The sequence below is a fragment of the Mustela nivalis genome (assembly GCF_964662115.1).
Source record: "Mustela nivalis genome assembly, chromosome: 1".
Taxonomy (NCBI): domain Eukaryota; kingdom Metazoa; phylum Chordata; class Mammalia; order Carnivora; family Mustelidae; genus Mustela; species Mustela nivalis.
The window spans coordinates 153,461,623-153,473,858 of record NC_139020.1 but is presented as its reverse complement, the minus strand read 5'-3'; the positions used below and the strand labels follow the sequence as shown (position 1 = coordinate 153,473,858).

The 12,236-nt window shown below is 46.2% G+C and overlaps 1 protein-coding gene across 7 annotated transcripts in view; it reads left to right on the top strand.

Moving 5' to 3' along the window:
- The window catches only part of TRANK1 (tetratricopeptide repeat and ankyrin repeat containing 1), a 139,141-nt gene that overhangs the window by 61,860 nt on the left and 65,045 nt on the right, over positions 1–12,236 (top strand). For 6 of the 7 annotated variants that reach the window (XM_082745289.1, XM_082745288.1, XM_082745287.1 and 3 more), the window contains 3 exons: positions 3,486–3,612; positions 6,899–7,049; positions 9,697–9,815. In XM_082745289.1, coding sequence (XP_082601415.1) covers positions 3,486–3,612; positions 6,899–7,049; positions 9,697–9,815 — 397 coding nt within the window. Of the gene's footprint in view, positions 1–3,485; positions 3,613–6,723; positions 6,743–6,898; positions 7,050–9,696; positions 9,816–12,236 lie in introns of those variants that run through there. The other variant, XM_082745292.1, reaches the window with a different exon arrangement.

Genomic DNA, 12,236 nt, shown 5'->3' with positions numbered 1-12,236 from the left:
TGAGGTGTTGGCAGGGCTTGTCTTGTGCAGAGGAAAATCCATGTCCTTGCCTCTTTCTGCTTTGGTGGCTGTCCGTATGCCTTGGCTTGTGGCACCTTCCTTCATGTTCAAAGTGCATCCTTCCAGTGGGCTTTTGTGTTGTATCATGGTCTCCTGTTCTGTATCATGTCTCCCCCTGTCTCGCTCCTACAGGGACCCTTGTGATTGAATCCTAACCCAGGATAGTGCCCCCCAAGATCTAGAAATTGATCACATCTGCAAAGGGTTTTTGTTTTTGTTTTTGCCAATAAAAGATAATAATATTTAGGAACCATGATTCAGCCTGTACTATGGTGAAAGTCTTTGTTTGACCCTGTGGACCACCTGAAATGGTCTTAGGAAGCCCCAGAGGTTCCCACACCATGCTTTGGGAACAGCTGCAATAGAGGTTGTCATTTGTGGGGGGCATGCAGCCTGAACTTGTGCTAGGAAATGCCACTGAATGAAATCACGGAATCACTCCTTCTACTTCTTACCTTCTATCACCTTGATGTCTACACTCTAGCTGATGTGAGTTGAGTGTCATTGGTTTGGGCCTGTAATTCTGCCTCTCCTGGCTCAGATCAGAACTGTGTCAAGGCTGGGCCTAGAGTGCAAGGCATCTGACTTTCTTTCTTTCTTTCTTTTTTTTTTTTTTTAAAGAATTTATTTATTTGAGAGAGTGAGCAAAAGAGCACAAGTGGGGAGGGGTGGAGGGAGAAACAGATTCCTGTCTGAGCAGAGAACCCCACATGGAGCTCGATTCTGGGACCCCAGGATCACGACCTGAGCCAAAGGCAGATGCTTAACCGATTGAGCCACCCAGGCGCCAATAGCGTCTGCCTTTCTTAAAGAGGATATGCTGCACAGTGGTTATGGCTGTGGACTGACCCCACACTGTGGGGCCACTAATGGGACTTCTGTCTGGACCCTTGTATATTGTCTTTCATGACCTTCCTGACACAGCTGCTGTCTGCCTTTCTGCACCCGACAGATGACATAGGGATTTAGGTGCAAGTGCTCTCAGGAGGAGGGAAGCAGGATGGTGCAGGGGAAGGCTCCAGGTAGGGATGGTGTGTCACCTGGGGGCAGCTTCAGCCTGATGCCCTGCAGCATTCTGGAGCATGAACTGTGCTACACAGCTGGTCCCACTTTGGGGCAAGGGAGCTGACCTTTTGATTCTCATGTAAGTCCGCCATCTGTTGTAGGCTCTCTGGCCCTTAGGAGTTGTCCTAAGGAGTGGAGTTGTATTAGTCATCTTAGGCTGCCATAACAAAATGCCATTGACTGGGCAGAGTCAACAACAGGAAGTTATTTCTTGAAGTTCTGGAGGCTGGTAAGTCTGAAATCAAGATGCTGGCCAATTGAGTGTCTGGTGAGAGCTCTCTACCTGGCTTGCAGATGGCTACCTTCTCACTGTGTTCTCACAGGGTGGAGAGAGAGAGAGAGAGAGAAAGAGGGGGAGAGGAGGTTCTCTGGGGTCTCTTCATATAAGGGACTAATATTATTACAAGGGCCCCTCTTCATGACCTCAGCTAAACCTAATTACCTCCCCAAAGGCCCCATTTCTAAATACCATCACACTGGCGGGCAGGGATTCAACATATGGATGGAGGGGCACAATTGAGTCCACAGCAGGGGCATAACTTCCTGGGGAGAGGGCAGCTCCCATTAAGCTGAGGGCAAATCTGGAGAACAGGGCACTGGGAGTCCCTTCTGGCAGACGGTGCTCACTGCAGCTGGGGACAGCAGTCCGGGCCTCAGGGTCTCTGGGCTGGACACCTGCAGGGATAGTTTCCTTGCCAGTCACCCCTGGCTGCCCCACTGCTCCTTTTTGTGTTTATGGGCCCTCGTTCCTTCACCTAGAGGGAAAGATGGCTATTGACAGAAGTGGAAAATGCAAAACACTGAAGATGAGGCAGTGGTAGAGCTGATTTTTTGTTTGCTTTTTATTTATGCTTATCCGCATCACCTAACTTTTCTGTAGTGATTTGTAGTGCTTTTGCAATTAAAATAGTCAATAAAAAAGAAGTATAAGCCTAGTTTTTTTTTCCACATACGTGGCTTGAATTCAGTGACACTTGGGCTTTAACACAGCATGGTACACTTTGCATTTGTCTTCAAATTTTGATGTGGTTTGGCACCAACGTGATCATATTATGCCTAGACCCAGGCAAGAGGGACCTGCCATGACATGCTTTAGAGGGCTTTCCTGTGGATCCCCTCCATCTGCGCCCACCACCCAGGCAGGAGTCTGTGGGACCACAGGCTTTACCCACCCAGAGTCTTTTCCTCCCCTTTGGTCCACTACATGGGTACCAGGACCCTGGAGTTCCTGCCCATGGACTCTACTCCCAGGGTCTTCACAGACCTCCTACCTGCAGCCCATTCTTCTGAGGGCTGACCAAGTTCAGGGGTGCAGACACGATTTGGAATCATGCTTCCTGTGGCACGGGATGAATGCTGAGGTAGAAGGAGTGGGCAGGGGTGCCAAGTTCAGGGGTGCAGACATGACTTGGAATCATGCCTCCTGTGGCACGGGATGAATGCTGAGGTAGAAGGAGTGGGCAGGGGTCCTGGCTCACTCTGCCCTGACACACTTCCTACAGTTCTAAATTTGAACCAGTTATTGTAGAGTAGGAAGATAAAACATATTTTATGGAACACTTTGGGAACTTGGTTTATGACCTTCAAATACTTGGGCTAGCCCCATCCGATAGGACCTTCCCTGATGATGAAGATGTTCTGTAATATAGAATGTGGCTATCAAGTACTTGGAATGTGGCTAATACAACTAAAGGACTGAATTCTAAATTTTATTTAAATTAAATTAAATTAAATTAAACATGAATAGCTTCACATGGTCGGTGGCTACCATATTGGACAGTGCAGATTAGCCCCAGGGTGTAAGATCCCCTTTTGCACTCTGGCCCTTCACTACAATGGTGATCATCCTGCACCTGTCATGGTAGGTCCATGCGGAACGGTGCAGTCACATGTTCTGAAAGGCCTTTCCCGTGAGTAGCTCTGCATCCATCCAGCGTGGACATGCATGTGGAGGAGTTCACCCCACACTGCCCCAGTCAATGTCCGGACTCTGCTGAGGCTCTGTGGGAACTCCCATCCTCTCCATCCTTACAATGGTCCCTATTTTCACGGTATCTTCACCAAAGCACTCTCTAAAACAATGAAAAAATCTGTGGAGATCAGGCAGAGGTAGAACCGAGGTGCTGAGAGAACCTTTGTCCTGAAAAGGAGCAGAGCATGTGGGAGGGAGGAAGGATAGACTTACACTTTGCAAATGCCCTGGGTTTTCGAGGGGGCTGGGGGAGCAGGCGTAATAAGTGCAAATTGGGACATTAACTGGTGATGGTGGCAGCCAGACCCAGCATTGTGGCCTTCAAGGGTGATTTTCTGTCTTTGCGGAAAGGTAGCTTTACTGACCACTGGTCTGTTCTTTCTGACAGGGTTCCCCCCAGGGAGCTGGCTGTGCTGCTTTGCAACAAATCCAATGCATTTTATAGCCTTGGGAAATGGAATGAGGCCTTTGTGGCAGCCAAGGAATGTCTCCAGTGGGATCCAACCTACGTGAAGGTATGGTGACAGCTAGGGGCCCTGCCTATCTTCCTCTCACCCATCTTCTCTCCTCCCTTCTTTTTGAAATGTGAACGTGAGGGGCACCTGGGTGGCTCTGTTGTTAAGTGTCTGCCTTTGGCTCAGGTTCTGGTCCCAAGGTCCTCGGATGGAGCCCTGCGTCAGGGTCCCTGCTCAGCAGGAAGCCTGCTTCTCCCTTTCCCACCCCCCTGCCTGTGTTCCCTCTCTTGCTGTGTCTCTGTCAAACAAATAAAAAAGATCTTTAAAAAACAATAAAATAATAAAATGGAAATGTGAGAAGAGCTTTGCATTCAACTCTTTGCACTGTAGACAGATGCCCATAGGGCATGGGAAGCCCATCTGGAGAAGACTAGCAATGCTGGTGGCCACGTGTGGAAATGCCCTTGTCGAGGGAGCTTGTGGTGTTCTGATGTAGTTACATCATGGCTGGGAGGCTGAAGTGGTCTTCGATGTTTGCAAGTTTCGCTTTAGCAATGCTTTGTTGCTGGGGGGACACAGCTTTCTGGATTCTTCAGGAAGAACTTCTTACGTGGAAATCAGTCCCGTTGGAGGGACCTAGGAGGTTTGGCCGGCCAGTCAGCCCCTCTGTGGTGTTAGTTAGCAAAGGTCAATGAGTGACCATTTGATAGTTTGTTCTCAGCTGGAATGCTGTCCCTGCCCACTCTGCAAGGCACCTCCACGTTCTTCGCACCTCGAGGCAAACAAAAGGACAGGATGACACCATCATAGTTCTTGAGTAACTCACTTTCCAGTTGGGGAGAGGACGGAAAGCAGAATTAGAGACCATAAAAAAGTTGTCATTCAGAAGCTGCTGGAGGCCCATACAAGTAAATATCACATTAGTGATACAGACCATTTATAGTGAGGCCCCAAGGTGGGAAGAGCACAGCCCTTTCTCCCTAGCGCTCTGCTGGGGACTGGTTTCTGCAGCTGGGAGGAGCTCCTTTTCCCTCTTTAAGGCTTCCTTTTCCCAACTGTTGAGGGAGATGCTACCTGAATCCTAGAGTTGCTTCAAGGATTAGGAGACCTTGGTTCAAGTTGTTGGCACTCGGTAAATAGGAGTTTGCATTATTTTCTCAGGGTCTGCATTTTGTGTGTGGTTGCTAGAAGCAGAACAGTGGGAAGTGGTGAGGGGCTTTGACCTACAGATTCTGGATTCTACATCCTCGAGGGAGGGATTTGTCTATTTTACCTTAAGTGTCTTCTATTGGAGGGTGGATACTTTAGGAATTATTGAGTAACTTTGAAAATGGGAAAGCATTCCTGAGGAAATCTCCCCAGAGGCGTTTTAGGATTTTCCCTATCCCCCAACTGGTTGGGGAGAAGATTTGGGGCATGGGCACATACCCTCAAGCGGTGGACAGACTTCCTTGAGGGGCCAGACCTGCAGCAGTCCCCAGCAGCACAGTGACCAGGACACACCCCTCATTCTTACTCCTGGGTGTCTCCTTCTTTTCCCATTCTTTCCCGCCTCCTGTCTTCCCCAAGATGTCCTCTGTAGGGGAGGAAGAGTGCTTTCTGTCTATCTTCTTTTGGTTCGGTGGCTGGGACCCTGCAAATATGACTGACAAAAGAAAAATTAACAAGAGAAAAACATAAAAATTTTATTTCCTGTTAATTTTTACATGACACAGGGGTCTTAGAAAGACCCCCAAAGAAGCAGGTAGGCCTGAGAGCTTATATACATTTAAATAAAAGATTTTATTTATTTATTTTAGGGGTAAAGAGAGACAGAGAGGGATGGGGGGAGGGGAGGAGCAGAGAGAGAGGGACAAGCAGACTTGGCACTGACCGCGGAGCCCTACTAGAGGCTCGATCCCATGACCCTGAGTTAATGAGCTGAGCCGAAATCAAGAGTCGGGGCTTAAAACTGACAGAGCTGTGCTCCTAGAGCTCTTTTACTAAAGAGAAAAAAAAATTGTGGAGTTGGGTCGGACAAAGGAAAGGGGCTTAGACTTCTGGGACTGTGGACTGTGGGAACACAATACAGGGGAGAACCTAATGGGAGGGAGATCAGGGCTATTTTAGCAGCACTTAGCTGTGCTGGTCCCTCTCAGTGCCAATTTCCATCTTCTTCATAGCCATAAAAATTCCCTGGGAGAGGGGATTTATGGCAATCCTTGTTTCTTAGACCTTCCGCTTTTAGTCAGATAAGGGAAGCTCCAGGAAGGCTTCTTTCTACATCTGTTGAATCTCAAATGCCCTGGGCTCAAGATAACCCTTATGCCGAAGGGTCATATTTTGGGTTGGCATATTCTGATCCCCTTCATCCCCCCACCAAAATAAAAGATGAAAGAAACTTAAATCTGAGGAGGGAAAGGAAGTGGGGAATTCTGTATCCAGCTTACCAGTTGGGGGAAAAAAGCCCCACCTACTCCCACCCCTTTTCTCTGGTTGTTATCTTAAGTATTAGACTTTCAAATGAAGGCGAAAGCAAATCGATAAATAATCAGAGATTTGGTGTCACGTGAGGTTTTTAAGTGTTTGCTTTTTTTTTTATGAAGCCGGTTGGTGAACACCTTTCATTATCTTAGAATTGGTCTTGGTAGGTCCTGGTGTGGATTCCTTTAGAGAATCTAAGAGGGGAAAGGCAGTATCACTTTGTTCCTACTCGAGGTACTCAGTTGTATGAGGCAAAACTAAACCATTTTCCTCTGTTACTTATTGTAATTTTCCTCTCCAGAAAGAAAAAAATGTTTGCCTTTGGTGTGTACATTGCCTACAATGTGGAGCTCAACACATCTCAATGCTTGTCATTAGCATTTTCCTTGTTTTTTTTTTTTTTTTTTTTTTTTTTTTTTCCCTCCCTGGCTACATACCCAGTAGAAATTGTGTTTACTTTGATTGAAAGGAGCAGGGAACAACTTCTGTGTTTACATGACCATCTCATTTCTTTTCTGGAACACTGTCATCATAGGATTTTTTTCATTCTCTTCTTGCCCGGGCCGCGATTTGAGGCATGAATAAATAAGCCACACATGTAATTGGAACCAGGCCTGCTTCCTTCGCTCCGTGTCATGTATTCAATGCTGTATAAGTCATGGATTTGAAAGTCATTATTTTCTCGGCGGTTAAAAAATGACAGGAAAAATGTGGCACGCAACAGAAGGTGGGAATGCTGTGTCTAGTGCTTGTTAGAAATCTGTGTTTACATAGAAGTGAAACCTCTACAGTTCATTTCCCCAGGTCTTCAGTCTTGCCTTTCCGTTTAGCAGCTGGTTGGAAGAGATGGGCAAGTTATGATTTTACTTTTCTTCTGTCCCAGGGATACTACCGAGCTGGTTACGCCTTGCTGCGTCTGCTCCAGCCTTACGAAGCAGCTCGCATGTTTTTCGAGGGTCTGCGACTTCTGCAAGGCGCTCCGGACCAGATTCAGGTCGCTGACTTCCTTGTCGGAGTCTTCACCACCATGGGCAGTAAGTCGGAACTGGGGGGAGACTTTGTTCTTTCTTTCCTTTTTTTTTTTTAAGTCTTTGTTATTTTATTCCAATGGTTCCTGGGGAGATCATTCTAGGGTGTTTCTTTGTAGCTGATTTATGTCATTTGAATGGAACTGATTTTCACATTAGAAAGCATTTTGGAAGCTTTGGTGGCTCATGTCCTTGTAAAAGCAATAAAATCCTTTTGCAGAAACCACTTAAAGTGCTGCTGCTCAGACCTCAGTTTTCCATATTGCTACTTACAGATCTTTCCCTCTCTACGCTACTGATTTCATGTGATTTGTGCTCTTCTCTGTGATATTTGCATGTGTTTCTCCAATACACCAAGAAATATTCCTCTTCGCTATAAAAATACTGTGGAAGAGCTGATGGAGTTATTTTCAGGAATTCTCTGCCTTTAGTGCTGCGGTTCTTGGTCACAACGCTTGGAAGAATGAAGAGGGAGAATGGTGGGCAGCAGAGCAGAGTTCACTGAGCGATTGTACAAAGCTCCTTGGGGGGAGGGGCCCGATGGGTTGCCTCTGGAGTTTCTAAGTTTAGGAGTTTTTATGAGCTCTTTTTTTTTTTCCCCCACAAAAAGATAGTCCCACAAATCTTAAACAATCAGAGTGTGCTGAGTTGTGCCAATCAGGACTTTGGTCATGTATCTACCTATTAAGATAATATCAAGCACAGATGGTCATTTTTTTTGCTGACATCTAGGGGCTTACGTTTTAACTGCTCCTTATCCATCATAGTGACAAGTGCATTGCGCATAATTGTCTTCTTTTAGAACGTTTTGCAGAAGTCATTTCTGCAAAGGCTGCAAAGCAGAATGTCACTGTGTCCTGTCTAAGCTGCAGAACAGGATGTCAGTGCTGTCCTGACTTCGTGTTGTCTTGTTAGGGACGCTGGCCTGGAATTCCTCACTGTCCAACCAACTGCTAACAGAGGGTCCTGTGGAAGTGGATGTGGTGCTCAGGGTCTCACCTGCCATGCTCACGGCCATGGAGGACCTGGGCACTCAGTGTAGGAGAGCTGCATGGGGGCCTTTCACGCTGCTGCCTTGAGTTATTACTCTAATGACCTGGTGGGTGAGCTGGCTTTGTCAGCGGGTTGGGTTAGGCAAAAACAGAAAACCATAGAACACAGTGTAATATACTCCTTGCCAGTGACAAAGGAGCTCTCTCCTGCTTATCTTTCATGGTCTAAAGTCCTGCCAACATAGGCCATTGTTTTCAAATATGGTGTTCGATTGTGTTTAAAATTGTACCAATTTGTCACTGAGTGACAAAATCAATTGTCACACATGTCCCGATTCTAGAGATGTTAGAATGTGAAAAACAGCACATGTTAGAATTGTGGGAAAAATGGCCTTGGCTTTCAGAGGTGGGGAAATTGATTCAGCTGTTACAGATTCAACTGTTCCCACTGTGATTGTGGGAAAGCAGCTATTGTGGTCTGTGGCCAGCATTCTACAAATTTGGGCAAATTTGGGAGATGGGGTGGGGAGCGGTGAGAGCCATATCAGGCAGGCAGTGGGAAGGGGTTGGAGGGGGGCACAGCTGAGTCCCTTGGTCAGAGAAGTAGAAGATCCCCAGACAAATGCTGATGGATCCCAGCTTTCCAGTCAGCCTTTTGCTGGCAGTGACCAAGCCTGCTTCCCTTTCCTCTGAGTGTGATGGATAGGCCTGTTCCCTACCATCCCTCATGTTTTCTCTGCATCTTCGTAAAGTCCCTGCTTATTTCTGGGTGACTGCTCCCCTAAGAAATCTGGATAGTTTCCGCTTTGCCGCCATCTTGAGTGGGGGTACTTCATAGGACTTCTAAGGGTAATGCATCCCATACTTTTATACCAAAGTATTACTATTTGGAAAGTAAATGTATGCCCAATTTCTAAAGTTTGAAAAATATATTTATGGAAATTCTGTATCCTTTTGTGCAATATCTATTTATTTTGATATTTACTTATTTTTGTTAATGATCCTAGAGGAGGTGCTGTTCTTCTGGCACCTGCCCTTGCTCCTTGGATGATCTCATTCATGAGTTTGAGAGAAGTGGTTTGGGGGATCATGAGATGCAATGGGCCACTAGGTTAGAAGAATGTGTATTGACTAAGAGAGTTGATAGATCTGAGTCCCTGTCTTTGTTTTTGTCACTAACTAGCTGCGTGATATGCCATGAAGCCTGACCTTATTTGTCATCATTTCTCATCAGTTGGGTGAAAATAATATTCATCACATCTTTCTTAAAGGACATGAGGTGTTTTATTTTTAAATTTTTTTAACTTCTTTGGAGTTTCTATTTCCTCCTCTACAATCAGAGATCATAGGCCAATGCCTTGTTGGTTATTTGAGGGATTAAATATTAACATATATCACTGGGCTTGGTAGATGGAAGAGCTAAGTGACTGTTAGTTAGCTCACATCACATCGCCTGACTCTTGGGGCATTGAGTTTATAGATGAACCTAAAGAGATTGCCACTTTGTTCCATTATAGAGGAATTTAACTTTGGAAATGCCTCTCTTTCTGATATTTTTAATTTTCTGTTTGTCTCTCTGTGGTCTTAATTGGAGGACCTTTTCCCAAATGTTCTAGACTCTGCCAGGGTTAAAATTCCTAAACTATGGAATTTTCTTTCAGGTGATCCCATTGTTTTGCAAAGTTTCTTGCCCTGTTTTGATCATATTTTTACTACTGGATTCTCAACACAAGTGTGGCAATCTGTAATAGAAAAGTTGGCAAAGAAAGGATTATGGCATGTAAGTAAAAGAAGAGGGCTCTCTTGTGGGAAAAGTATATTCTTAGTTAAATGGATTTTTTCTGCCTGCATTGGGGAGGGGATTGTAATTTATTATCCATTTATTTTGATGCCAAAATAACTTTTAACTGCACCATTGTTAAAGATGGAAAGTCACTGAGGGATATTAATTAGCCAGTTTCTGTTTTTTTTTTTTTTAAAGATTTTATTTATTTATTTGACAGAGAGAAATCACAAGTAGGCAGAGAGGCAGGCAGAGAGAGAGAGAGAGGAGGAAGCAGGCTCTCTGCTGAGCAGAGAGCACGATGCGGGACTCGATCGATCCCAGGACCCTGAGATCATGACCTGAGCCGAAGGCAGCAGCTTAACCCACTGAGCCACCCAGGCGCCCCTGCATCATCTTTTTATACCGCATTTGCTAGTGTTGGCCCAGAAGACCTGCCTGTGTTGCTCTGAGCACTTCTGTGTGGCTTTTTTTTTTAATTAAAAAAAATGTTTTTAAAAGATTTTATTTATTTATTTGAGAGAGAGCATGTTCATGCAGGAGAGCACGAGAGAGAGAGAGAGAGAGAGAGTGAGCGAGCGTGCAGGAGCGTGTCTGAGTAGGGGGTGGGGTGGGGTGGGGGTGAGGAGGAGCAGAAGGAGAGGGAGAAGCAGGCTCCCGGCTGAGCGGAGAGCCCCATGTGGGGTTCAGTCCCAGGACCCTGGGATCATGACCTGAGTCGAAGAGAGGCGCTTAACTGACTGAACCACCCAGGTGCCTTGCTTCTGTGTACCTTTAAGGGACTGCTGCCCACAGATAACAGTGAGGCCACAGGAACCAAACCAGGGCTGGGAATCCAGGGAGTGGAGGAGCAGAGTGGACTGAAAGCCTGGGCTTCAGTATCACACAGATGCCTCCTCAAATCATAATCTTCCACTTTCTATTTTGGACTAATTGCTTCCCTTCTGAGCCTCATTTCCTCATCTGTAACTTGCAAGATATAAACTTACTCCCACAGGGTTTTGGTGAGGATGAGAACTAATGGACCAAGAACACCTAATAATAATATTAGCTAATGTTTATCAAGGGCTTACCATGAGCCAGGCACTGAGCTAACAGAGCGTTACAATAGCTGGTGTGTGCTCCATGCCCACTGAATAGTAGTTGTCGTGATGCTGGGCTCTCAGTGCACATGAAAAGGGCTGGCCAAGCGAGGCAGTTCAGTCAGGAAAGGCCTGCTGCGCTTTCTGAAGCTGGGCAGTCCTGAAAAGTCACCAAAAGCAAGAGCAACCCAAAAGGCCTCTAGAGCCAGACAGGGCAAAGGACTTTAGAATATAGAAGTCTTCAACTTTTAAAAAGCTCATGGATTCCATTGCAAATCTAATGAAATCATGGGGTTCTCTTAGCATGCGCACACAGTTATGGGTAGAGTTTCAGGAGGTTCATGGGAAATCCCCTAAAGTCCAACAGTGAGTTCCCTGAAGCTCACTCCTATATTAAAAGGTCTAGAGAAAGCAGGCAGGCAAGGAGAGACCCAAGAATACAGCCCAGTGGCAGGTCCACTTGGCCCAGTATTCCAGCTGTGGGGCCCTGATCATTTTTTTACATACTGGAAATAGAGACATCTTATAACAACAACAACAACAACAACAAAACAGGTCAGCAATCAGGATTGTCAGAATCCTGAGCATGTAATTTTTTAAAAAACATTTTATTTATTTATTTGACAGAGAGAGAGAGAGCGAGAGAGGGAACACAAGCAGGGGGAGCGGGAGAGGGAGAAGCAGGCTTTCCGCTGAGCAGGGAGCCTGATGGGGCCCTTGAACCCAAGACCCTGGGATCACAACCCGAGCCGAAGGCAGACTCTTAATGACTGAGGCACCCAGGAGCCCCTAGAGCACGTCCTTTTGATACTGCGGTCTACTCAGGGTGAGCAGTAAAGAGTGATCATCAGGCTGAAAACCTGGAATCCAGATGTGGCCAAAGGCTCAGTTCCTGTAGTCCCACGTCCACTAGCAGGAGCATACATGGAAGAGGCTGAGGTTGAGCCTGGGTCTCCCATTGTGGCCATACCAGAGTCTGGAGCCCTGAGGCCTGTTGGCACACCTGGATGATCTCAGTAGGACAAGCTCTCTGTGTGACTTGGAAAAATCACTTAGCCTTTGTGGGAGTCAGTTTCTTCAGTGATGTTAGATAGCATCCGTGGTTTAACAACTGGCTTTCTGAGGGAAAAAAAAAAGTTTGTCAATTTCTGTAGTGTCAATACTGACCAATTTTTTTTTTTAAAGAATTTATTTATTTATTTGACAGAGAGATCACAAGTAGGCAGAGAGGCAGGCAGAGAGAGAGGAAGGGAAGCAGGCCCCCTGCTGAGCAGAGAGCCTGATGCAGGACTCGATCCCAGGACCCCGAGATCATGACCTGAGCTGAAGGCAGTGG